This window comes from Cydia fagiglandana, chromosome 19, assembly GCF_963556715.1.
Source record: "Cydia fagiglandana chromosome 19, ilCydFagi1.1, whole genome shotgun sequence".
In the NCBI taxonomy this organism is placed as follows: Eukaryota; Metazoa; Arthropoda; class Insecta; order Lepidoptera; family Tortricidae; genus Cydia; species Cydia fagiglandana.
In genome coordinates this window covers 8,871,102-8,897,215 of record NC_085950.1, presented here as the reverse complement: position 1 = coordinate 8,897,215, position 26,114 = coordinate 8,871,102, and the positions used below count along the sequence as shown (strand labels likewise).

The 26,114-nt window shown below is 39.8% G+C and overlaps 2 protein-coding genes across 4 annotated transcripts in view; one reads left to right on the top strand and one right to left on the bottom strand.

Moving 5' to 3' along the window:
* Positions 1–2,513, bottom strand: part of LOC134673733 (protein DEK) — a 40,568-nt gene extending 38,055 nt beyond the window's left edge. For 2 of the 3 annotated variants that reach the window (XR_010099507.1, XM_063531744.1), the window contains exons 1-2: positions 2,384–2,513; positions 550–718 (exon numbers count right to left, since the gene is read on the bottom strand). Coding sequence is in view for 2 of the 3 variants with exons in the window: in XM_063531744.1 (XP_063387814.1) it covers positions 550–718; positions 2,384–2,425 (211 nt within the window). In the remaining variant the exon portion in view is untranslated. The remainder of the gene's footprint in view (positions 1–549; positions 719–2,383) is intronic. The other variant, XM_063531745.1, reaches the window with a different exon arrangement.
* Positions 2,514–3,309: 796 nt separating this feature from the next.
* On the top strand, positions 3,310–22,669 carry LOC134673788 (far upstream element-binding protein 3). Its single transcript, XM_063531815.1, has 17 exons — positions 3,310–3,511; positions 3,853–3,971; positions 4,697–4,854; positions 7,219–7,357; positions 7,953–8,098; positions 8,335–8,459; positions 8,889–9,068; positions 9,620–9,750; positions 10,839–10,914; positions 13,659–13,809; positions 14,372–14,532; positions 15,462–15,623; positions 16,159–16,291; positions 16,429–16,455; positions 17,681–17,847; positions 18,464–18,642; positions 21,537–22,669. The coding sequence occupies exons 1-16, from the start codon at positions 3,428–3,430 to the stop codon at positions 18,638–18,640; spliced, it is 2,136 nt and encodes a 711-aa protein (XP_063387885.1). The 5' UTR covers positions 3,310–3,427; the 3' UTR covers positions 18,641–18,642; positions 21,537–22,669.
* The last annotated feature ends 3,445 nt before the right edge of the window (positions 22,670–26,114 follow it).

The window sequence follows — 26,114 nt, the reverse complement described above, 5'->3', positions numbered from 1 at the left end:
ATAATTTCCTATATTTCAAACATTCTAAAAACCTGTATCTGAGAACTGAGATTTATACTTTTGATATACAGGGTGTCCCAGAACTACCACGTCAGTGACACCGGAGGTAGGTCAACTCAAGAGGAACCTAACCAGCCTAACATGACCCCAGTAAAAGTTGCACCTTGTAACATTTTTAGTACAATACTAAATATAGTACGGTAATAACTCGAAAACCGTGCAATTTTTACTGGAGTCATGTTATGCTGGTTAGGTTCCTCTTGAGTTGACCTACCTCCGGTGTCATTGTGACGTGGTAGTTCTGGGACATCCTGTATATTTTGATTTTGGACAACAATACGTATAAAAATACTTTTTGAAAATGACCACATTATTCATCCTTACTATTTTCTTGAAACCATGTGCCAAGCTATAAATTTGTTTTTTTTTTATAAGTCTAGTAATTTAGCCTACTAATTTAGGTCGAATGAAAACCACCCGTAGTTAGTGCCCCACACAGGTTAAGTGCAATGTAGATGAACAGGCCGACCCAACACATACAACTCTGACCTTCAATAGTATCTTTATTGGGCGCGTCGCTTGGTTGATCTACATCGGTGTTACCTGCGGCCTGGTCGGGGACCGATTCACCCTTGGAGTCCGACTCACCCTTGGAGTCTTGAGAAGACTCGTCTTCTGTTGTATGCCCGTCGCCGGCTGTGGACTTCTTGTCTTCATCCTGTATTGAAAAATGTTAGAATAAGCAGACATATTATTTATAAGCGTGGAATAGGGCACGTCTACGCCTCGCCTAGTCTGTGGCCATGAGGAAGCCCATTCATAATTAAAAAAAAAAAATGAATGGGACATGTATTAAGAAACTATAAGATATTTCTGAAAATTACATGTTTCTTTATGATCCACGATTGTTGCGCCATTTAGGATTCTAGCTAAATTGGTTGTTCAATAATTACGCTATAGAATTTCCAATTTAGCAAGAACCCTAAATGGCCTAACAATCCCGTGTGGTGACTGCACATTTGTAAGTTGCAATATTTTGTGTTTCGTATTTTTTATCTAACATGGGATGTTAATGTGCAGTTAAAGCAGTGATTTGTAGTATGTAATTTGGTAATAATACTTATAATATGATTAGATTGACTTATTTGACCACAATCATAGTAGCTAGAAATTGGAAATTAGCCTTTTTGTTATTAAATGACATATTCCTTATTCATAGATTGTTATTGTGGTATTGAAAATATCAATCTACTGGTATTGTGAGTTGCTAATAGGTAATTTCACATTTCCTGTACAGTATTATTACTTTACAAGGAAAAATTTTACACTTGATACTTTATTTAACACACATTTATATAATTATTTTAAAATATCACCAGTTCATGCATAAATTTTATGGTATTTAGTTAGAACATTTTGCATACAAAATATGAATTTCTCATATAGTTTTTATAAGAAAACAGTTCTGGGTATAAAAATACAACTTCTCCTTGCAATATTTCACTTATTGAACCAAATAAACATTAAAACGCTATTTCCAATTCATATGTAAAATTACAATTCAGAAATTTCAGTCGGCAAATCTGCAACTGAAGTTCCAAGCGTCAGTTCGAATTCCCGCCATTTGAATTTGAACCTTACCGCATAAGCGTAAGGTTCATATTACGTTACAGACTGACAATCTTACCGCTATACATAACCAAATATACAAGCTGTGTACATATAACGACTAGGTATAAGAATTATATCTAGTCTTACATTTTAGGGTCACTCGACCTCCGTCATATTGCTGTAAAGTACGATATTAAAATACAACTAAGGCACGATCGGAAGCTAAACAGTACGAAAATTGACCGAGGTCAGCAATAAAAGCCCGAAAGAAAGCATGTTTATTTACATCGACGGCCTAGCTCCGCGACGAAATAGCGAAGCGCCAAGCGGCGGGGCATTGGAACGACAACAATATCACTCTACGTCTAAAAAATAATCGCAAAAACCAAATACCAAGGTCATGCGGATTTCCTATCAATGTCATTATGTACATATATCGTGGTACATTAACAAAGGCCTGCACCTAAATGTAAAGGGGCGGGGGTGGCTAAAATATGCGAAATCTGGAAAATAATCCCATTAGCATCAGTTTCGATAACCGATCACGATGGCATTCACAGTTTTTCTTGCGAAATATTGACTAATATCACAACCCTCCGTGGCGCAGTTCCCGCGTTTAGCGGGAAGCAAACGTTCTGTCAGCCATGTTGAGACGCAGACAAACATTAGTGATATAACACGGAAATAACATCACTTCACCACTAAAAATACTCTCAATAGACGCGCACCACTGCATAGAAATATAATACAAAAACATATTTCACAACTATACCTGATTGTCATTGATTTTCGCTTTATCGGTATCACCCGACATTTTTCCTACGAAGAAATTGAAAGCGAATTCAAAGCGTCTTCAAACACCGGACAACACAAATGCACGCACCCATTAAAAAAAGTTTTGGCGTTTAGTTATCAATATAGCTCTCATTCTACTTCGTATTGGCGGCATTTCTTAAATGTTTTTAAATTAAATGGAATTATATTCTAAAAATATTCCAAATTTATATTAGATTAAACAGTTACTTAGAATAATCCCGGATTTAAAACCTTAGGTTATAAGAACATTGAATAACAAACGCAAAGGAATATCTTACTCTGTATTAAAATATAAATTAAAAAAATATTAATATAAACACGGACAAATTTGTAGTTTTGCGAAAGAAAACTAAAGGCTAATTTTCAGGAGGAATTAACATTAAAAAATAAACTGAAAAATGTATAAAATTTCTGTTAAAGCCATTTTACGTGACAGCGAAGAATAAAATGCTTAGTAACATACTTTATAAAAAGATGCAATTGAAGTTTAATGACTTCATACAGTTTGTTAATTCATATTTGTGATACAGTGGTGAAATTATTATTATTTTTTGTTTAGTATTCAACCTTCGTACTTATCAATATTACAAGGAATTCAATTCAGCTACGCAAAAACTAAACGCAAATTGAAAAATGCCATAGACAAGCATTTTAGGTTATTTATAGGCGCTACTCGAGCCAATTTAAATTATATAGCAATTTGAAATAAAATAAAAAATATATATAAAACATGAAACATAGGAACTTAGTATTGTTTTAGAATAAGTGGAAAATATTAGTAATAAAACCATAAAACGTTACATATCTTTCAGTAAGTATTGCAAAATATTTCGAAATGTGCACACAACCATAAAATACTCTTGCCTAGAGTTTTCGTGTCCGTGGTACGCCGCGTCTTTTCTCGCGACGCGAGTTGCGACAACCGAATAAATTTATTTTGGGTTATTTGATCCTTTTTAATGGCTGCCGTATAACGACTGAATGTGTACTTAAATCAAACATGAGTGATTATTCTTCTATGGCTACGCTTCAAAACAATAGCCAACCGGCGGGATTTGCGGCTGCTCTACAACGTGCTAAATTGGTAAGACAAACTGCATTTTGTACCTATTTATTGGTGTATTGGTAACGTCCGTATAGTTAATGCATAAATGTCTGTTTACCTCCTTTATTCGCAACTTGTAACGTATCTCCCTGACATAATCCACCCTCTTTTCATTGGCGGGTGACTTTAGTAGCCGCTGAAAAACGTTAAATTCACTATAACCTACTTAAATTATGAACTTTCTCGTGGTGTTTTTACTTCCTTTAAAACAATAAGAGGTATTCAAACGTCTAATTAACACAAATTAGTGTCAATTTTGTTGAAGTCGATTGAAACGTCAAATTTAAAAGGAAAATTCACGTAAATTGGGTTGATTTTAGGTTGCTGCTAAAATCGAGGGTGGTGGTAGCAAGAGACCTTTGGAAGACGGACCAGAGCCGAGCGCAAAGAAATTGGCTTCGATTGACCCGGCATATCAACAACAACACGCAGCAATGAGGTAAGGATCAGTTACAATGAAAAACAAATTTTCTTCACTTTTCGAAACACCTAAATGTAGAATTCAATCTAAAGCAAATAAAATCACCTACTTACATTTCTCTAAAGTCTCCTGAGAACCAGAAACAGTTGTTTTGTTTTTGAATTTGGAACTCTTGGTTACACAATAATAGTTCAAAGTAGATTATGGAAAATATACAAAAATTTGTATGCGGGGTCTTAGCAGGATATAGATAACACCATATAACATTGAACTTAACATACAGTTATTCTTTGCCTAATTTAACTAGGACAGCTACCTTTGAACTCTTTGTTAACCTGCCGAAAATCCAACAGAACGTATTAATGCAAAGCAATTTGACCCATATTGGTCTGTAGTAACACACATCTGATACTAAGTTGCTACAACCCAAATTGAGTTAACATTACACATGTGATACTAGGGCGCTCCACAGGTTATTAACCTACATTTATCTACAAAAGTAGTGTAGGTTGTAACCAAGCATAGATAGACAGATGTAGTGAATAATCCTCTACCATTCACTGAAACAATGTGTTACGCTATTTCAGTCAATCTCAGTATGAAAAGAAGAAGCATGACAAATAGGTACGAATATTTCCAAGAAAATACAACCGTAAAGGATTGTACGGTACATCTGTAGCGCTGCACGCAGCATAATATTTAATGTGTCTGTTTATTCTACATAATATTTTTTCAATCGCTAGTTCATCATCGGCGGCGGCGGCTGCTGCAGCGGCAGCGGCGGCTGCGGCGCGCATCGCCGCGGCAAACCCCACACCACCAGCCCAGGCCCCACCCGGCCTGATGCAGGACCAGACTCTCAATGAGTACATCCGGGTGCCGGACAAGATGGTTGGCTTGAGTGAGTATCATACATACTACAGACACAGGAGGCAATTCCAGTCTCAGCTCTGTCTGGTGGAGAACCTGACCCTTATGACCGCCAAAGACGTCACTTGACACACAGCTACAGCCCCATATCAACCTTCGTGCATTCCAGCAACGTTCACGATGACGCGGCGCGCTCGATACGCGCGGCGTACAAAAGGTTAATGAGTACATCTGGTTACCAGACAAGATGGTTGGCCAGAGTAAGTGATCATGCTACAGATATCTTCTTTGCCATGAGGATACATGGCTCGGGTATGTGACGACTGTGGACTTAACCAGGCGCTGTAGCATAAGTTGCATTCTCGCGCGCGAGTCCATACTTGAAGTCGCGCTAGATGTATGAAGTCGCGCGAGAACGCAACTCATGCTAGACCGACAGTCTATCCAAGCTGCTCTATCTTGGGCCCTGGTTATGTGGCTTTTGTCACTGACGACATTATACAGAAGGCAACCTGCCTATTTGCTCATCACCAGACACTCAATAAGTTCATCTGTGTTCCGGACAACAAATTTGGCCTGAGTGAGTGAACATAAACATATTACAGTACATACTAGAGATGGGCCGAATATTCGGTAATTATTCGGTATTCGGCAAGTTTTTCAATGTTCGTATTCGGCCGAATAATTCGGTTATAGTGCCGAATATTCGGCAAATACTTTTTAATATGTTTGTATTGGTGCATAACTGTAAAATGTAAACTCTTCCAGAACTTTTCAGGTAGTTTATTGTCTTCCAGATTATGTATTCCCTTTGTAATTAAAACACATGATGAGACATGTTGAATCCCTTTACTTTTGACCTCTTTGTTTCCTAAGAAGGGGGAGGATTTTAGCTGCTAATGTAGGTAATTGAAGGGTTTTCGAATGGTTAATTAAAATGTCACAGCTGAACCGAATAATTTGGCCGAATATTCGGTTCGGTAAGATCTGAACCGACCATTCGGCAGAATATTCGCGTTCGGCAAACTTTATATTCGGCCCATCTCTACTACAGACATACAGGCTGCTCTGCCTGGCCCGATGCAAGACCAAATCCTCAATGAGTACATCCGAGTTCCGGACAAGATGATGGGCCTAAGTGAGTGATTAATTGATTATACACATATCTTAGACATACAGGAGGCCACCCCACACCAGCCCGGGCCCTGTCTGGTCTGATGCATGACCCAGCTCAACATGACAGTCAGAGAGTTGACACCCCTGCAATTAAATTTCTATGCAGTGGGTATAGCCATCTCTGAAGCTGACTGTACATCCGGGTACCCGACAAGATTTGATGTTTACACGTATGATGATGATGATGAACAGGACAGGGGGGCAGCGGTACTCGCCGTCGCCTTCATCCAGAACAGATTAATTCAAGTCTATACATTTTGATAGGATTCTATGTCACCCTTCCGGTATGGATGCCTAAAACTATGAACGCAACAATGGAAGCCTAAAAACGTAAGTACAATCGCCTGCGCTCGCGGTGTTCCAGTAAGAAAAAAATGCCTTAATGCTTACTACCTGCTACCTGCAAGGCGTTCGGTGCAACACCGCGAGCGCAGGCGATTGTACGTATAGGCAGGTAGTCGCCGGAGAAATTGATTTATTTCACACAGATGTCTTGAGCACGTTTTCACAACACCTGGCGTTTTGCCATACTACATAGTCTAGTGCTAAATGTCACTCAATGCTTCAAATATTCACTAATTTCCCTTGACTAATGGCATGAATTACTAATGAGATTGGGAATGTCATTACTCATTAGATATTCATCAAATTAAATGGCCCCCATCATTTAGCAGGCGGCTCATTTTGTGAGGGACTTACGAAAAGGGGGACATTTGATGTTTTGCTGAAGGAGCAGGTAATCGCAGAAGTGGTGATGCAGTGCGCATTTGTGTAGAGACAGGAAAAGTGGAGTCAAATCCCAACAGACTGGTATCCAAGAGGCTGCAAACGGCGCCAGAGAAGACCTCTCAAGATGGGAGGATGAACTTAAACTAACGGCGGGCCCGAAATGGAATAGAATGGGCATTCTGTTGTCGATTTTTGTTTCGTCAGATTTTCGTTGGGTTACAAAATACCCATGTTTTCGTAAATGAGGGGAAGATATTTTAGGAAATAGGTGAAAATGCGCTTAATTTGTTCAGAATATGAGATCTATCTATCTAGATTCCCCAAAATATATCTAAGTCTGCGGAAAAAAAGTAGAACAAAATGAAAGTCAGCTTGAATAACACAAAAAGAAAATGTTCACTAAGACATGAGTCTTGATAAAAGATATTGAAACTCATTCATTATCCATCCACCCATATAAACCTATCTTAACAATATAACTTGTTCGCAGTTATCGGTCGCGGCGGTGAGCAGATCACCCGATTGCAAGCGGAGTCCGGTTGCAAGATCCAAATGGCTCCCGGCTCCGGCGGTCAGCCGGACCGCGTGTGCACTCTCACTGGCTCCAGGGAAGCCATCGCTCGTGCCAGGTTAGTGGCATTTACACAAGTACAGGCTCCTGCGTAAGATATTGCAACAAGGACACAACACAACACTTACATACCATATGTTATGTTTAGGGTTAGAAATAGGGTATATCCCAATTATTTATTAATGGTATAAGGCGATCAGGTTTGTTTTGGATCAAGATGTCTGTGCGAGACCCATTGTCTTAAAGCAATACAAAAGTCACAAATGATGGTCAAAGTCTGGCACTCGCACTACTAACGAAACGCTTCTAGCAAAATGGCTATACATCGTGACGTCAGCATGTAATGTTAGTAGCCGTTCCGATATATGGAAAACAAGGAAATATTTTGTCGGTGAAATATTGCGTTTGAATATAGTGTCTACACAATATTTTTTAAAATAAAATGTAAGGTACCATTATTATTTTTTCCTATTTGGAAGAAAAAAAAACTTTGAGGTCATGTATTTTTTGTTATACCCATATATGATTTAAGTTTCCAATTTATTGGGATAAATTGCTCATCTATCTATTTAACTAGTTTTAGTTATAAAATTGAGCATGTGCCAACAACCCTATTGTATAATATGCTGGCCGCTAACAAGATTTTTCTACAGGGAACTTGTGAACCAAATAGTGAACCACCGCGGGCGAGAGAACGCGCCTCAACACGACGGGCCCGGCATGGGCATGGGCATGGGCGGGGGTGACATGGGCAGCCCGCCCATGCAGAGGGGCGGCGGCGGCGGCGGTGGCGGCGGCGGTGGTGGCGGCGGCCTCGCTATCACTGTAAGTGTTGTTCATAATCACCTTACGACAATCGCCAGGCCACAGGTACAGCTGTTGAATTAAGCCATGTCAGGCGTGGCTCATTGACCACCTTTTCGATGCGTTTTCTGTCTGAAAGTTACGTTTTTTTTTTGTTAGATAAAGACTACATTAATTTCAAGCGGCGGAAACTTGTATGTATTTTAATCTTCAATTTTGTTGAACAGGAAGAAGTGATGCTACCCGGTCCCAAAGTGGGTCTGATCATCGGCAAGAACGGCAAGACCATCAAACAGCTGCAGGAACAGTCTGGCGCCAAGATGGTCGTCATCCAGGACGGACCCAACACGGAATATGTAAGTTTATAACCAAAATTAAGCGTAGAGTTGTCGGCTAAAAAAGAATTACAATACAAAATACAAAAAAAATATAATTAGTAATATTGGAGTAGAATAAAGTATCAATAATTTCGAATAGAGTATTTTCCTACTAGTCAAATCAGTTACTTTTTTAGAACTGTAAAAACGATTTGCTAATATGGAATTTATATGAAACATTACATCGTGACGTCACGGTTAACTCACCTACTTCTTATATTTCTATCCGATTTATTAAATAGAACTTCTGTTTAAAAATAACTGATATCTGTGTTTTTCTAATAATTATCTGGTGCTTTATTTCATGCATGGTGTAAAATAATTTATTTTAAATACATATACAATAGGGTATTATACTAGGTAATACCCTATTGAACTCTAAAAAAATCCATCCATTTGTTTTCGTAGGAGAAGCCCCTACGTATCTCAGGCGACCCGAGCAAGGTGGAGCACGCTAAGCAGCTTGTGTTCGAGCTGTTAGCTGACAAGGATGCCGGTGGCGGCGGCGGCGGCGGCGGCGGCCGACAGTACGACGACGTGTATTCACCCCAAGACCAGGGCAACCACATGGGCGGCAACCAAACTGAGGTCAGTCTACCAAGAGTGTAGTATACAGCTTGTGTTCGAGCTGTTAGCTGACAAGGATGCTGGTGGCGGCGGCGGCGGCGGCGGCCGACAGTACGACGACGTGTATTCACCCCAAGACCAGGGCAACCACATGGGCGGCAACCAAATTGAGTTTAGTGCACGAACAATGCTCTGTAGCATACGAAGCACAAGTGTTCTTACTGCATGATGCTGGGTGTGACTTCCCCATTGTCCCCAAATTGAGAAAACTTATTTTAATGATACACGATTTTATAAAAGGTACAATGCAGTAGGTACACAGAGGGATGTGTACCTTTTTGTTGAAAAGTCCACCCACCTCATCACACCACCCACCCACGTCATCTTGACGCTCATGACGTGCTGACATCACTTGCTGATTTCTCTGACTATGGAGACCGGAAGCATAGTTTACGATTTATAGAATGTTTAGATAACTTGTTGTTGACAGTCTTAAGTATAGTATACCTAAAATATATCATTTTGATGAAACTAGAAAGTCCTGTAGTTTAAATTTGCTTACTTTTGTCTAGGTATTAGTACCAAAAATAGCCGTGGGCGTTGTGATCGGGCGCGGCGGAGACATGATCAAGAAAATCCAGGCGGAAACCGGATGCCGAGTGCAATTCCACCAAGAGAGAGACGACGGGCCTGGAGATAAGAGGTCAGTCCACCAAATAATGTATACAATATACTTAGTGTTATACAAGTTATACAATAGCATATTTTTGTATTTTTGAATGTAACTGTGAGATCCTCGTATTTCAGCCCGTACAAGATTAGAACATTGAGCTTTATTGCTTAATATAAAAGTCCAGTTTTAAATAATTGACCTGATTATGATACGTTATGACTGAAGTTCTTTGGTGAATAACATTGTCCGTGACACATGACGTCAGCGTTACGTTACGCGTTACGCTGACACGAGTTTATCATTTTTTTCCCCACCTCAAAAAGTGCTCAGCGCTGCTAAAGAAGTTTTCATTTCAACAAGAAAGGTGCGAGTTCCGACGCGGTAACACTGTAACTGATTACTGTTTACCACTTCCCAATGTCCGAATTAGAAATAGTTTGTTTTTTTAGCATTGGAAAGAACTTGAAAGAAGATAAGCGATCTTGACATGTCGTTTAATTGAAAAACGCGTTTTAAAAATCAATAACTATTACTTAGGCACTGGTCCCACCGCGAGCTAGTAAGCTATGAGCTATCGGCTATAAACACGAACAAAAGATAAGCACTCCCGTGTAAATAAAAGAGACACGGCGATATTTATAGCTCACCGCTGGGCGAGTAACTATAAATATCGCCATGTCTCTTTTATTTACACGGAAGTGCTTATCTTTTGTTCGTGTTTATAGTCGATAGCTCATAGCTTACTAGCTCGCGGTGGGACCAGTGCCTCATGAAAGCAGAAGAATATAAATTATCGTATTAGATTCATAATTGTTACATATTTGCCGTAACTTATTTTTAAAATGTGTTTTTCAATTAAGAGACACATCATGATTGTTTACCTTATTTATAATGCTAAAAAACGAACTATAGGATAGCGGTGTCGTCATATAGCGGCCGTCTCCATACAAATACTACGACATCCATATTTAGCCGTATTATTAATATGGAGACGGCCGCTATATGGGCACCGCTATTCTAGGAAAACCGATCTTTGTTTCGGGATGTAAGATTTCTTAATGAGCACATGACAGAAAGAAAGAAGTCGAAAATGAAATTTTGTCAACTTGTTCCTTTAGATGTTACCTACAAGGCAAACCTCACCAAGTGGACCAAGCGCGTCAAATGATTGAAGATTTAATCGCCAGCGTCAACGTAAGTACACTTTTTACTATTGCTTTACATAATGTAATGTTATATGGGAGAGCTATTATAGCTTTGTGCCTGTGTGTACCTATAAAGTCTAATTTTACGGATCCCTTTGTTTGACATAATTATTGAAAGTCATGTTTGTCAGATTATCATTAGTCGTAGTAAGCCGTTAACTTTTCAGGACTTTCGTAAGGTTATCCTATAGATATTGTTTTATGGCAATCCTGAAATGTTACTCGTTTCTGAGTAAAACCATATTATGTTATGACAAACGAAAATGCGGACAAACAATACATTATGACTTTCAATAATGATGGGGACCCCTAATTTTACGTTTCGGAGTTATGAATAATCGCAAAATGTCAGTTGTCATAAGCACAAAGCTGAAATGCAAACATAACGCCACTTAGGGCCCCCCACATCTGGCGTCTTTCGAGCGTCGGCGTCTGTCGGCGTCTGTCCAGCGCTATGGAAAATGACGTCGCTGCGCAGTTGCGTCGACGTCGGCCATAGAATTGTAGACGCCGACGCTCGAAAGCCGCCAGATGTGGGGGGGGGGGGGGGGGGGCTTACAGGTGTTGTAACGCCATTTATTGAGGTTGAAACTTGACCTTGATTGATCTAGTATTCTTATGAGTTACTAAAGTAAATAAAAATAATAAAAGTAATAATTGTGTGCAGGTCTCGCACCAACGCGAATCGCAAGTGAGAATTGTTTTTGTCCACCACTTGTGTTGTGCATGCACTGTATTTAGTCTGTGGTCTGACGCGCATTGTTGAAATAACGAATTTTTAGGGAAAAGCCTCTAATGATATATGTTAAAAAGAACTTTCTCTTTTTGTTTAATGTTAAAAGGTGTCATGAAACCGATCCTGAATCGCGGTTACTTATACTTTAAACAAATCTTTTTAACCTTTTCAATCTGTGCCATTATATCATTGCTTGACTGAAATCCTTCATGAAAAGTGCATTAGTTCCAAATACGAATTATATTTAGCCTGCCATTTTATTTAGCCATATTTTTCGAGAAAATTATAAAAGCCAGAAAGCTTACATTTGTTGTCAAGCCAATGTCCCTAAGGACTAAAAAGGTGTTAGATGTAGACATCCAAAGTAGCAACTCCAAAATTCAGTCGTTATTCCTTCATAGTCGCACTGACCTTTGGGTTCTTATCTCTTATCAAACTGGGTTCTATTACATTAAATTACTGTCTGAGACATAACTTGGGATATTAAAAGACTTCTAAATAAACAATCCGTATTTATTTTTAGTTTAATTTTAGTTTTTTTTTAACTTGAATTTCTTTTCCGTTTCGTAGTTGGGTTAACAGACAAATAATACATTTAATCGCCTTTATTTATTCCTTATGCTTTGCAAACGTGTATGTTTCTCTCTATTGGGATAAATAATTTTCGGTGCTCTTAATTTAGTTAGCACCTGCTGTTAGCAGACTAAGGCCCACTTGCACCATCCTACTAACCCGGGGTTAACCGGTTAAACCGGGACTTACCATGGTTACCAGTATAATTTGACACTGGGTTGACGGTTAAACCGCTTAACCCCCGGTTAGTGGGATGGTGCAAGTGGGTCTAAGTATCCGTTGTCCTTTTGGTAATTCTGGGAATATTATATCACGAAAACATCGGAATAGGTATTTGTTATATTTTTTCAGTGAAGTTGTGAAAACCACGAGCTGTTATTTAGTTAACACAGAATTACTGTTTGTTAATGTTTAACGGGTTTTCTTTTACGCTCCAACAGCACGGTACCGTTTACGCATTATACAGGGTGGCTAAAAAATAACTACATTCCCGTTGCCAGGGAGGTGTTGGGATTATAAATCGCGAAAAAAATTTGGCTATTTCATAAATTTTGGCTTGTCCGTTTTCTATGGGAGAGTAAATCTTTTTTTTTTCGCGATTTCGGGGTTGGTCCCGTAGTAAACGTTGGTCAGTGTAATCCCAAAACCTCCCTGGCAACGGGAATGCATTAATTTTTTAGCCACCGTGTATAATGCCTGACACATGTTGTAATTATGGAGTGCTCCCGGTACTGATTTTCTATACACATGCAGTACCGGAACCGGGAATTCCCGGTACCGGTATTAAACTCAGTCCCGGGAGCATTCCCTAGTTGTAATGCCTGAGAGGATGATTTCTAAAGTATTCTCTGGTGGTAAACGCTTAAACGGTACCGTACTAAAACTGCAGACTCACAGACACGTGGCGAAGCTACGCTTGTATAAGATCGACATGCGAAATCTGAGCAGACGAGAAGGAATGAGCCCTTCTCATATAGTCGCACCAAACAAAGTCTGCAGCGGATTTGATGGCCCACGCAGTGTAAGTGTTATGTATACGTCATAATTTCATAGAAGTTTGACGTTTAAAATGACACATGCACTGCGTGGGCTATCAAAATCGGTGCAGACTTTTTACAGGCTGACTTTAGGACCTTTTTCGTCCACGCACAATACAAAGTTTATTGTTTTTGGGCAAATGCCTGTGTCTGTGCGTTTACATTAGTGTGGATTCGCAGTAACGCTTACCGCCTGTCGTATACATATATTGCTCCTAAATAAACCGATTAGAATCTGTTCGGAAAGAAAGGAGTCTTGGAATGTTGGCTCCATATATTCCACGAATCTTCTCTCTCCGAACAGACTTTAACGGTAAGCCTTACTGCAAAACCACCCTGGGGTCACGTCATGTCTATAAACACATATTAAAAACGCATGTTACACAGAGGCGGGATCAAGAAGTGAGATCCGGGCGCGGTCGCGGCGGCTCCGGGCAGCGTAACGGCGACCGTGGGGACTTCCAGCAGTGGCAGGACCAGGAGATACGCGTCACCTTCACCGTGTCTAACCTGAAGTGTGGACTCATCATCGGCAGAGGTGAGGAGACCCTTAGACATGTTCTTACTGAAGTGGGGTCGAGAAGTGCGATCCGGGCGCGGTCGCGGCGGCTCCGGGCAGCGCAACGGCGACAGTGGGGACTTCCAGCAGTGGCAGGACCAGGAGATACGCGTCACCTTCACTGTGTCTAACCTGAAGTGCGGACTCATCATCGGTAGAGGTGAGGAAACCCCTTTAAAAACGTGATTCTAGTTGGGGTCAAAGAGCGCGATCAGGGTAGCGCAATGGCGACCTCGGCGATTTTCAGCAGTGGCAGGACCAGAAGATACGAGTAACCCTGTGTGTTTGTGGGTCACCACGTGTCTAATCTGAAATGTGGTCTCATCATCGGCAGAGGTGAGAGAACCTCTTTGGAAATGCCTTTAAACATGTCCCAACAAAGAAAAGTCTCGGACACTTAAAATCAGCTGTATACAATTCAAAGTCTAAAACTAACGTTGGTAGCCATCTCTGCTTACTTCTAAAAATTCTGTAGTTTACGTTAAAACTCATTCATATAATTTGTTCTTATTCTATTCACTTAGCTATGATTTATTTGCAGGCGGCGAAGTAATAAAACAGATTAACGCGCAATCGGGCGCGCACTGCGAGCTAGACCGACGCGCACAGGGCGCGGATCGCAACAACCGCACCTTCTACATCCGCGGACACCCAGACGCGGTTGAACACTGCAAACGGATCATCATGGAGAAAGTTGGCATGGTGAGTGTTTGTATGTTTAGTATGAAGCTGGCAGGGTCGCCATGTGAGGCGGGGAGTAGTAATAACACAGATGAACTGGATAGATAGGGGTGAAGCTCGTAATAAACGCACCTTCTACATGCGCGGACACCCAGACGCGGTTGAACACTGCAAACGGATCATCATGGAGAAAGTTGGCATGGTGAGTCTTTGTATGTTTAGTTTGAAGCTGGCAGGGTCGCCATGTGAGGCGGGGAGTAGTAATAACACAGATGAACTGGATAGATAGGGGTGAAGCTCGTAATAAACGCACCTTCTACATCCGCGGACACCCAGACGCGGTTGAACACTGCAAACGGATCATCATGGAGAAAGTTGGCATGGTGAGTCTTTGTATGTTTAGTTTGAAGCTGGCAGGGCCGCCTTGTGAGGCGGGGAGTAGTAATAAAACAGATGAACTAGATAGGGGCGAGGATCGTAATAATCGCACCTTGTACAAATGTACATCCACAGACAACCGGGTCATCATGGAGAAAGATGGCATAGAGAGTCTTTGTTCACTCTTTGTTCATCAAGCTGTTGCTGGCAGAGTCGCCATGTGAGGCGGGAAAAACTAATAAAGCAGTGCTAGATAGATGTTCAGGCCCCGTAGCCAAGATGACGATCCCTTACGCTCCGTAGCGATCGAAACGCAACTGTCACTGTCGCACTAATATGGAAGAGTGATAGAGTTACATAATGATTTTCGTTGTCGAAGCGATAGCGATTGTAACCTTGGCTAGGCCGGCTGTTCCTCGTAACGCTCGCATGGAGTGAGAGATGACGTCAGTAATTAAATGGGTGCCCTTCATCACTTGGTTAACTATTTACTACTTACATTATCATCGACCGTCTTCGGAATGTTCCGCACAGGCACTTTCATCCAATGATATTTAAATTGTCTTGTCCAGCCGGTGAACTTCATCCAAGAGGGCGGCAATGGCGGCGGCGGCGGCGGCAGCAACAACGGCAACGGAAATGGCGGTGGCGACTACTACGGCGGCGGAGGCCCGCAGGGCGCCGCCTGGGGCTACAACCCGCACTGGCACCAACCCAACAACCAGCCGCCACAGGTATTATGGTTTATGGTTTAAGATATTTATAGGTAGACTCGTACTTACAATAATGCCCATGGTAATATAACTAACAAGTAGTAGGCCACCAAATCTTTAGAAATTAGTTAATTAACAGAAGAAAGGTTACGTCGTGTGTACCAAAAACACGACGCGTCAAAGACCGAACCTTAGAGTTCTTTGATATTGTCTAGGTCTCAAGGGGTTAAAATTCTTTAAAAAATCTGTCATTAGACTGGTTCACACAGAACGAAATAAATCGGCGTCAAAATATGGCGCGAAACTCAGTCTAGAAAGAAGTGCCTCGCCCGAAGCTCGAACCAGGTGCTGTGCGCGGCAATTTCCTCAGGAGGTGCCTCGTTCTGTGTCGACCCGATCATTACTATTTAAAGTCGCTTATTACAACCCATCCTATTCGGTCTTATTATTATTTTTTCCTCGTCATGTATACAGTAGTAGTCACGAGTGGAATAGACTTGCCCCTGTCACTTTCTCGCGAATTGTCAAGAAACAACTAACAGTTTTATTTTTTCAGCAGCAACAAGTGAACATCAACCCGAGTACAGGCCAGCCCGACTACTCGCAACAATGGATCGACTACTACCGCTCGCTGGGGCTCATGAGAGAAGCGGAGGCGATAGAGCAGCAGGCGAAACAACAGCAGCAAGGTGATTATTGTTGATGTAACCATGTTGTCAGCAGCAACAGGTGAACATCAACCCGAGTACAGGCCAGCCCGACTACTCGCAACAATGGATCGACTACTACCGCTCGCTGGGGCTCATGAGAGAAGCGGAGGCGATAGAGCAGCAGGCGAAACAACAGCAGCAAGGTGATTATTGTTGATGTAACCATGTTGTCAGCAGCAACAGGTGAACATCAACCCGAATACAGGCCAGCCCGACTACTCGCAACAATGGATCGACTACTACCGCTCGCTGGGGCTCATGAGAGAAGCGGAGGCGATAGAGCAGCAGGCGAAACAACAGCAGCAAGGTGATTATTATTATTTAAAAAAATCTTTCCAGAAAGTTTTTTTTTATTGCTGATAATCGTGCCAATTACTTGCTGCACTATCAAACATCCTTATTATGTGTGTTCTTTACTATATAGATGTGTTTTTCTCACCGTACTTGTAATCAATTTCTATAAAAGAAGGTCTGTTGTTCAGGTCACGGTTTGGTAATCATATATAGTGCGTCAGAAGTAGTGGAAAGTCACTTTGACGTTCAGTTATTTTGAGTAATTAAGTAATCGCCTCTTGGCTTATAAAGGTTAGTATATATTTCCAACATAAGGCACTTCAAACATGTGTTCTATTTTCGATGCGTAAGGGCCAGGTGCACTAACCACATTAACAGACTGATCAACGTCAGCCAGCTCGCCCCGGTGCTTTACTATGAAACTTTCCATACATAATAATTTTTCATCTCTCCTGTTCGGAAAGTTCACCTTTCATAGGCTGATAACCGGGTGGAAAATTGCATTTCCCACCCTAGGGTGGAAAATTGCATTTCCCACCCTAGGGTGGAAAGTAATTTTCTTTTAATTTTTTTCGAGCAACGGCTAACAGCAATATTATTTATGCCATATTATTCGGTCAAAAGCTCATATTAGCTTCCGCATGACTGAAATTGGCGCCGTTTATATTTTCAAGTGATTCGAGTGACTTATGCGGTTTACCTATGTAATGTTAATAATTTGTTCTAAAGAAATATACGTACCAATAATAAACCTACATTTTTCGTGTTTGACTTTCCTCATAGTCGAAATGAAAAGTAGAGTGTTTAACTCGGGTAAAAGTAATCATCTCACCCTCGAACTATCTCGGGTGAAAATGTCTTGGGTGAAATGGTTCACTTTCCACCCTTGGTTAACTACTATAGCGACCTCTTTAACGATACGAACAGTTTGGTGCAACCGACCCTTAGTATGGAGAAGGCCGCTATATGCCGGCACCGCTATCGTAGGAAAACCGATATGTACGCTGCGTCCGCCCTTCGATCGCTGATCCTTTGAATCGGAGACCGGCGTCTAAAATAGGTATCTGTGTACAGGAGGAGCCGGCAACGGCGCGGGCGGGCCGCCCGGCGCCGCGCCCGGGCCCGCGCCCTCGCCGGCCCCGGCCGCCGGCGCCGACTACAGCGCGCAGTGGGCCGAGTACTACCGCAGCATCGGCAAGCTCAAGGAGGCCGAGGCCATCGAGCAGCAGATCAAGATGAAGGTATTCTAACCTTTCTATTTTATCTCGTTGCCTTCTAGAATAGTTCCGTTGTTACTGACCTGAAAATAAAAATTTACACAGGGGACATACCTCAAACTACGAATCGAAATTTGCAAAATCGCTATGATATGCGGGTGCGATAGAAAAGCGAATAGACGAACAAATGAATAGTGTTTCTCGGTTATAACCTAGGTGTCCTCCACAGGTTTATTTAAGTCTACATTTTGATCCGTCTTTCAAGCCCGGCACCGCATGTGTTATTCCGCGGCCTAAAGATCAAACGATTCATAAGTTCCACGAAACCACCTTATAGTTCCGCAAAGCATTCTAGCTGGTCCCTGGCAAAGTTGGACATTTATGCGATCCACGATACAATTCGAAACACTAAAATAGATGTAAATCAAGGGAATTAAGGTGTCTAGATTGAACATTTTAAAATTTGGAATATAGACTTCTGTGCATAGTAATTTTTTATACATATGCATAATCATTTTATGTCGTTTCCATCAAATAAATCGAAAGCGTAGAATTGCTAACTGAATTGCTCGAACAAACAACAAACGAAGACATTTCGTACATTCGGAAGGCGTTTCTAAAATAAAATATAATCCGTCAGCAAGGGCAGGCGGCGCCGGGCGGAGCGGCCGCGCCGTCCGCGCCCGCGCCGGCCGCCACCCCGCCCGCGGCGGGCGGCGTCATGCCGCAGCAGTACCAGTACCCCGGCTACCCCGTGCAGGCCTACCCGCCTTACCAGCCCTACCAGTTCCAGCAGCAGCCCGACCACCAGCAGTGAACGTGAGTATACACTTGCCTCATATGTTGGGATGTTGTCGGCTCCATTTTTAGGAAGCCATTTTCCAGTGTACAGACGTATTGCATAATCCTTTAGGCCTTCAACGCGCGTTAAAAAAGCGCTTGAATCCGTCTACACGCCAAATTTGATTTAACGACCAACACTTAAAGTCGAAATTCCAACAACGCGCCCCGGCCATCGTGTGAATAAATACACAGTATCCATTTGTATCATTCAAACTCTTTTTTAACGCGCGTTGTAAAAACGCTCGTGCGAGTAAGGTCTTACCATCGTATTTTCACGGATAATAAATGCTATTTCAGTCAGTCTCAGTACAAAAAGTAATGAGGTTCGTATTTGTCAAGTAGAATGATAAACACGAACGTTTCCGAGAAAATACGATGGTTAAGGATTATGCCCTATATCTCCCTAGTGTACATTTCATTCGATGGTGTGACGCACGCGTTTGCGTTAAGTGTCATTTTGTATGGGATTTTGAGTTTCCTAAACGCTGTTAAGAATCCCATACAAAAGTAGACATAACGCGAACGCTCGTCACGCCATCGAATGAAATTTACACTATGGGTTCTGTAGTTCGACTGAATTATTCGCACCAAAAAGACAGTCTTACTATTGCAACAAATCTATTTGTTTATTCATATGCTACAAAATATTATCTAATCGCCGATAAACCTAAATTTGGCTCTTAAAAGTTCAGACGAATAATATTTTTAGAGATAATACAATAAGCAAAACGTCTCGTGTACAAAGATATCACATACGATGTTTACTTCACATACAATATTTACTTTACTTCGGACAAATTTGTCAATATACTCAATCAAATACGATACTTATTTATTGATTAACTGATTTTATACTTAGCAGTGGATTGATAGATACTTAGGGCCAGTTGCACCAACCACATTTGACAGACTGATCAACGTCAGCCGGCGGCGCGCCACTATGAAACTTTCCATACATAAAAAATTAGCGAACTCTTTAACGATACGAACAGTTTGGTGCAACCGACCCTTACTTGTGTGGATTCTCACAGCAAAAAAGAATTTACTTCTAAAGCAATATTCTACTTTTCCTTTTTGCTGTAATTTGCTTTAGCCTGTTCAACAACATTCAAGGTTTCACAGCTTATCATATATTGTACCCTGAGAGCACATATTCTATTTAAATGTGTCATATGTGTATTATATTAGCATAATTGTTCATGATCTAGTTTTAAAGCATGTGTAGATATTAGTGAAAGTGTATAATATCCCTCACTCGTCGATATACCTATGAAATTGTGTTTTTTTTAAATTAACAAATAAGTATACGGTAAATTAAGGACATCAGCACCATTTTTCCTAAGAACCAACTGTCCTAAGAAAACCACGCAAAATACGTCAAAACGAAATCTCAAATATTAAACAGATGGATTTCTGTTTCTATAACGTCAAACGTTATTTATATCTTTAGACAATTAAAAACTAAACCTTAACATTGGCAGTTAGGTAATAATTGGCATATCTATGTATTTATTTATTTAAAAATGGTTGGTTTAAAAGTAACTAAAACATGTACAGTGTAAACTCTTTATAACGTCTCTCGATTTAACGACAAACTCCTTAAAACGTCGAATTTGCTTGACTTTGGTTGGTTTACCTTGATTTCTATACAGTAATACACTCTATATAGCGTCACGCTCACTCTATTTAACAACAACAATACGGCATAATACATCATTAAGAAGTACTTTCTAAGTTGCCGAAATTGATAAAAACTGCAGCTGGGTACGTTTTTTTGTTTGCTGTTTTGTTGTTTTATTATCTAGCACGTGTTTACTTCGACTGACGTACCGGAGATTCTAAGAAAATTCTTCTTTTGGTTTTGTATGATCAACTTGCACATGTTTACCTCGGTCATTTGACAAGATGTTACACGCTATAAATTAATAGGAGTGTTATTTCTATGAAATGAATGTTCTTCTTGTGCAAAATGTGTCCTAAGTATATTATAAACAGATATATTTAGAATAGTAAGATGACCTTTTTATTTCCCTCCATTTAACAACCACTCTCTATAACGTCGAAAAATGCACAGTCCCTTCAGTGTCGTTATATAGAGTTTACACTGTATATTAATACGATACAGTGTTCTAATCATTTTACTTTATACACATGTCAACTATTTTGCTTCATATTTACGCATGATATGTATTTAAATTTCTATGTTATACCCATTTAATTCGGTCGCTAGAATGTCTATAGATGTATTGAATTTTAAGAATAGCTGCAATATGTTTATTTTACAGGAATTTGATATACAATTAACAGTTATTTGCTAAAAGCATGTGTTAATTTTGTCTACATCTTTTTCAGTTTACGCATGAAATATGTTTGATACATTATAGATATAAGCTGTTAATTAAGTTTGGGTATTATGAACTTGGGTCATGTACATATATATCTTCTATTTTGTCTTCCTTCTTTCCGTTAGTTAAGGATATGAGCAAATAATACAAATTAAAAAAATAAATAGAGATTTAAAAACCATTGCAAGTTGCTGAGGAATTAAAAACTTGCTTAATATCGTTAGGAAACCTGCATAGATATGTTTATAAATACGTAAATCAAATTGTGAAGTCCCTAACCCTTTTTTGGATAGCTAGATGACAGCCCAAATCGTTTGTACGGTTGGAATTGCTCCGGGTCCGCTGATAGTGTGGTAATGTGTAGTTATATGCGATTTCCTTAACTATCGGACAGACTTCAAGACAGAGTTACGGCCTTGTAAGACTATGAACTGTTCAGTGTGTGTAGTGTTGCAGATAGGCTCGGCGGGCTTCGGGAGTTCCTCTTAGTATGTCGTTTGCCATGTTTTTTGTTTGTGATTGCAGAGGGCGCGGCGCACCGATCACCGACGAGAGGACACTTCATTCTAGACTGTAAGGCCTGTCCACACTAAGCGACTAAAGTCACAACGCCACAGATAATATTACAGGGATCGCGTAAATCTGAGTCCAAACTAGAGACACAATTACTAATTGCTATGTAATCAAGCCAAGTTTTAAAGAAAAATGGCGTCGCTTTTGCCGCTCAGCTAGGATAATCGGCCAATAACCTTAAGCCAAACCTCGACGACTAATTCAGAATGCCCACAACAAATAAAACGGCACAGTAAATAACACGTCTAAGACATATCAAGCATTTATTTCTTGTGGGTCAACCTATGTTAAATCATGAGATTACCGGTATTATTTAACTGTGTACATTTCGGCTGTGTGGTCTATAACGTGAACGTTCTAGAAGTGTATTTGTATGTTGACTGATGTGCCAGTTTGTCCAGGATAGACCCACACTGCCTTTTATATGAGACAACAGCTGGAGCTATAAGAGAAAGCAAAGCGTAGAGAACCGCCAGCCTCGCGCCGCTGCGGATATCGAGGTAACAGTTTGAATAGTATGTCTATCTCATGTCTTTTACGTGTTATATATTAATATGTACATTCTAGATTCAAATCAATTTAAATCTACGCTCCGTTCAAGCGTTACATAGTTTAGGTCAATCGGAAAATCTCCTTTCGATTTCATAATTATGTCTTAGCAAGTAAGTTACGATTGTGAATTAATGCTCCTTCTCGATTTAGGGCTCACGTCGTCGGATTAAAAATAAACATACATATTTTATGTATTTATTTCGATTAAAAAATTAGCTTTGAATAATGGAGATTCGGTGTTAGTGTAAAGAAGGTAATGTAAGTTGAACTACATTCCTTTATAAAATTGTTCAATTCTATACTTGCGTGAGCTGCGCTCCGTTCGTTCCGTAAAAAGCGTTCTATAGCAAACTCACTATTGGTAGAATCAAATACATGAATTTAATATGTGAATGGATTAAACCCAGTATAATAGTTTGCTATACAACGCTCTGTATGGTCAGCAAAAGGAGCTATACTCCGGCGCGATCGCTTCACGGGATAACCCCGAGTCAATGTATTAATATTTAAGATATAAAGTGTATGTTGATTGATATGCGTGTGCATTTTATTTATAATCATGATTTCTCTCCACAGTACCTCGGAGGTAAGTCCCCCCTGTGACAGATCTCTCCATCTTTATCGATCCAAATCTCTGCACTATTCGATATGTCCTGACGTGTTCCGATTTGATATTATCGATTTTATTTTGATGATATTTGTGTGCATTTATATGAACTGACGTGTTGTTTAGGGCCGATACATCTTATGCTCGGTTAATTTTATATGTCCATGCCACTTATTATTTACGCTGTGTACGATACGATGTGGTCTTTATTTTATCTATGGCTTGTTGATATTTGCCTCTTTCCATTTCACAGTGGTTCGAACGACGAAGTCGCACACAGAGCCAAAAATAATAGAGCGGCCGTTGGTACCTGTGGGTGTCCATGACCAACAAGTCGACGAATGGCTCACATACCATCCTAGTTGCTATTTTTTGTATATCTCTTTGTGTTATGCCTAGTGTTGGTAAGAACTAGAGTCTTTTGATTCTAAATTTAATTCTAAATTTAAATACCTCGACTCGTTTTTACGAGACTCTGCGCTTATAAAACTTTTGAGCCTTTTAAGCGCCAAGTCGTCCTTTATTGAGTCTTTCTTAAGCGCCATTCGAAAGGACTCAAGCCTCCGAATAAAGACTCAATCAACTTAATAGGTTTTATCTGAATAACCGTAAATTAACCGTTATTGGATGATTTGTGTGCCTAATAACCCATGAATTTTACGTGAAGACAAAGCCTTTTATAATAATTTGTAAAAAAAAATACAGTTGTCTGTAAAAAAACTCAATTCTCTACAAAAGTCTCAGGACTCTTAACAAGTTAAAAAAGCCCATTTCTCTAGTTTAGACGTACATAATTAAGAGTCTCAAAAACCGAGTCGAGTCTGAAAGCAGAGGAGTCAAAGGACTTGAGCCTTAACCATCACTAGTTATGCCTGTGTATTTTGATATGATCTGTTATTTTAAAATGTCTTCGCATTTCATCCCTTGATGCATCATTGTCTTGTTGTCGTGTTGAAGGTTGGGAGGTGCTGGCCACTCCTTATTTACTCCAAATACATAATAATCGTATCTCGCTGATGATCCCACGCGAATCTGTGATATGATACACGAGCGATAATGATGACTGTAACTCCGCTATGGGTAAGTCTTATGAAAACACACCATTGGTTGCTTGAAAGTATTTAATTATCACTGAAAAAATCAACGTGTTTTGATAGTCATCAAATTTAAGAATCTTTTTATTAGCTGCCATTGGTGCTACACATTCAAAATTTTCTTGTAAATTATGTTTATTAGGGTTGGAATATTTAACAGACTTTTTCGCAACCAAATATTACTTACTACTTTCGAGCACACGTGAAACTTTTTGATGAACAACATCGTCAAATGTCGTGGTAACGATTTCAAATAAACATCGATTTGGCCAAGGATTATACATAAGACCAAATCAAAACCAGATTTCACAATTCTTCGGCTACGCAACTTCGGCTACATTGAAATGAAAGCATTCTTGAAGATTGTTACCACTGCATTTTTATTGAATTGACAAAACTTATCATTTATTTAGGAAATGACCTAGTGAAAATTAAGAAATCTAAATTTCATTAGACATTTTCTTTAATAAATTATACCATATTGATTCTTGGCTGAATCTTCAAAGATTTCATAACGCTTTCAGTTTAAATCGCCTAATAAGTTTTTAAACTCGAGCAATAATCATGTTAGTAAATAATCGTGGTAGAAAAGTTCCTTTCTTTGATATCGAAAAGGCTCTTGTCAAACAATCCTTGAGGATTCAATCCAATTCTACCTGAGAATGCGACACAGCTAGTGACAGGAGTGGTGGCCATGTCACCTTGTGTCACTTTAGAACTTTAGAGTCTAATTGGTCTTGAGTGGTTACCATGCCTAAGTCTCTAGAGTCTGCGGAAAGAGAAGAGTCTAAGGGAGCCCATACATTCTTCGACTCTTCTCTTTCCGCACATACAGATTGATTTACTATGTAGTACTTCTAACAACATGTTTAGGTACCTACACCATGATTCTAAAAGACAAATAGGTACAGTCGGCAGCAGAAGTTGCTAAGCGAGCCATGTGTTCAAAATGATCTTGACGCGACTTTATTCTTAAGAGAATAAGAGCGTGTCAAGGTAATTTTGAACACCTCGCCCGCTTAGCAACTTCTGCTGCTGACTGTATGTCTTGTTCTGAAGCAAACATATTAAGATCTCATTCAAATTGATTTAATATAAATATTTAGTTACCAAATGACAATTCAGGAAAGTATACGATTTGGTAACATATTTGAGTCACCGCATATGCAAATATTTGGTTTTTTATATTTATGATCTAATGTATGTATATGATCTTGATTCGCGTACATTATTTACATACTATGCTGCCCATTCTATTGCATTATCAAATTTATCAATTGACATTTTACCAGTGCAGTCCGCGGAATAAAATATTATGAATAATAATGATTGTTTTATTTCGATAGAATGGTCCAGATAAAATGTATATTTATTAATAACTTACTGAAACTCTTAATATCATAGATTTAAGCATACATTACTAATGACTACAATAAAACAATTAGCTAGATTAGAGTATAAGGCCTTCATTCTACCAGAGATCAGACAATCTACACTAATTACTTTGGTTGCTTATAAATAGGCACCTACTAAAATACATCTAACCAAACTAACCGAATTCTACAACAATACCTTAGCTATTACAATAACGGCAGGAATATATGTGAAAGTGGTATCTAACGATGAGTTATTATACTTATTATTTACTAAGTAGGTACCAAGATATAAAGAGACTTTACATACGCAATGACGAAATATACGTGATATTGATAGGTGACTAGTCTTCTTTTCAGTCGTCTAAACATTTTTACAGTCAATGCGTTGTTTTCACTTTTTTGGGTAGAAAACTTGCTTTCCTTAGGTATTCTCTGGAACAACTTTGCATCCGTTCTTGATATTTTCGATTTTGTAACGATACTCAGTTGAAAATAGGTAGAGTCCGACTAAGCTAACTGTACAGACAGCCTGAAGGAATAACGCGTGGAATGTTTATAAATGTAATATTTTTACAGCAATCTGACTGATATGATGGCACACTGTAAAATATGTGCAGAGTTAGCTTGGTCCGATTCTAGGCGATTTTATAATCTGACAAGAAACGCTTTTTTATAATCTCTACACACTACGACACTATTGAACACTGCCGCGTACCATGGTATAATAATATACTCCGCCTGGTACTCTCTTCCCGTCTTTTCTAGGTCACCTGACTGACACAAGCCTACGTCATCATGCGACAGCGCTATATGACAATATGCGATAGCGCTATATATAGCGGCCATGTTATTGTGACGTAGGTTTGTGTCACTCTGGGAAGAGAAGACCATGTTTTATTAG

Coding starts and splice junctions, on each gene's coding strand:
- LOC134673788 (XM_063531815.1), top strand. CDS start 3,428: ATGAGTGATTATTCTTCTATGGCTACGCTTCAAAACAATAGCCAACCG. Junction 14,533..15,461: donor TCATGGAGAAAGTTGGCATG/GTGAGTGTTTGT, acceptor TGTCTTGTCCAG/CCGGTGAACTTCATCCAAGA. Junction 17,848..18,463: donor AGCAGCAGATCAAGATGAAG/GTATTCTAACCT, acceptor ATAATCCGTCAG/CAAGGGCAGGCGGCGCCGGG.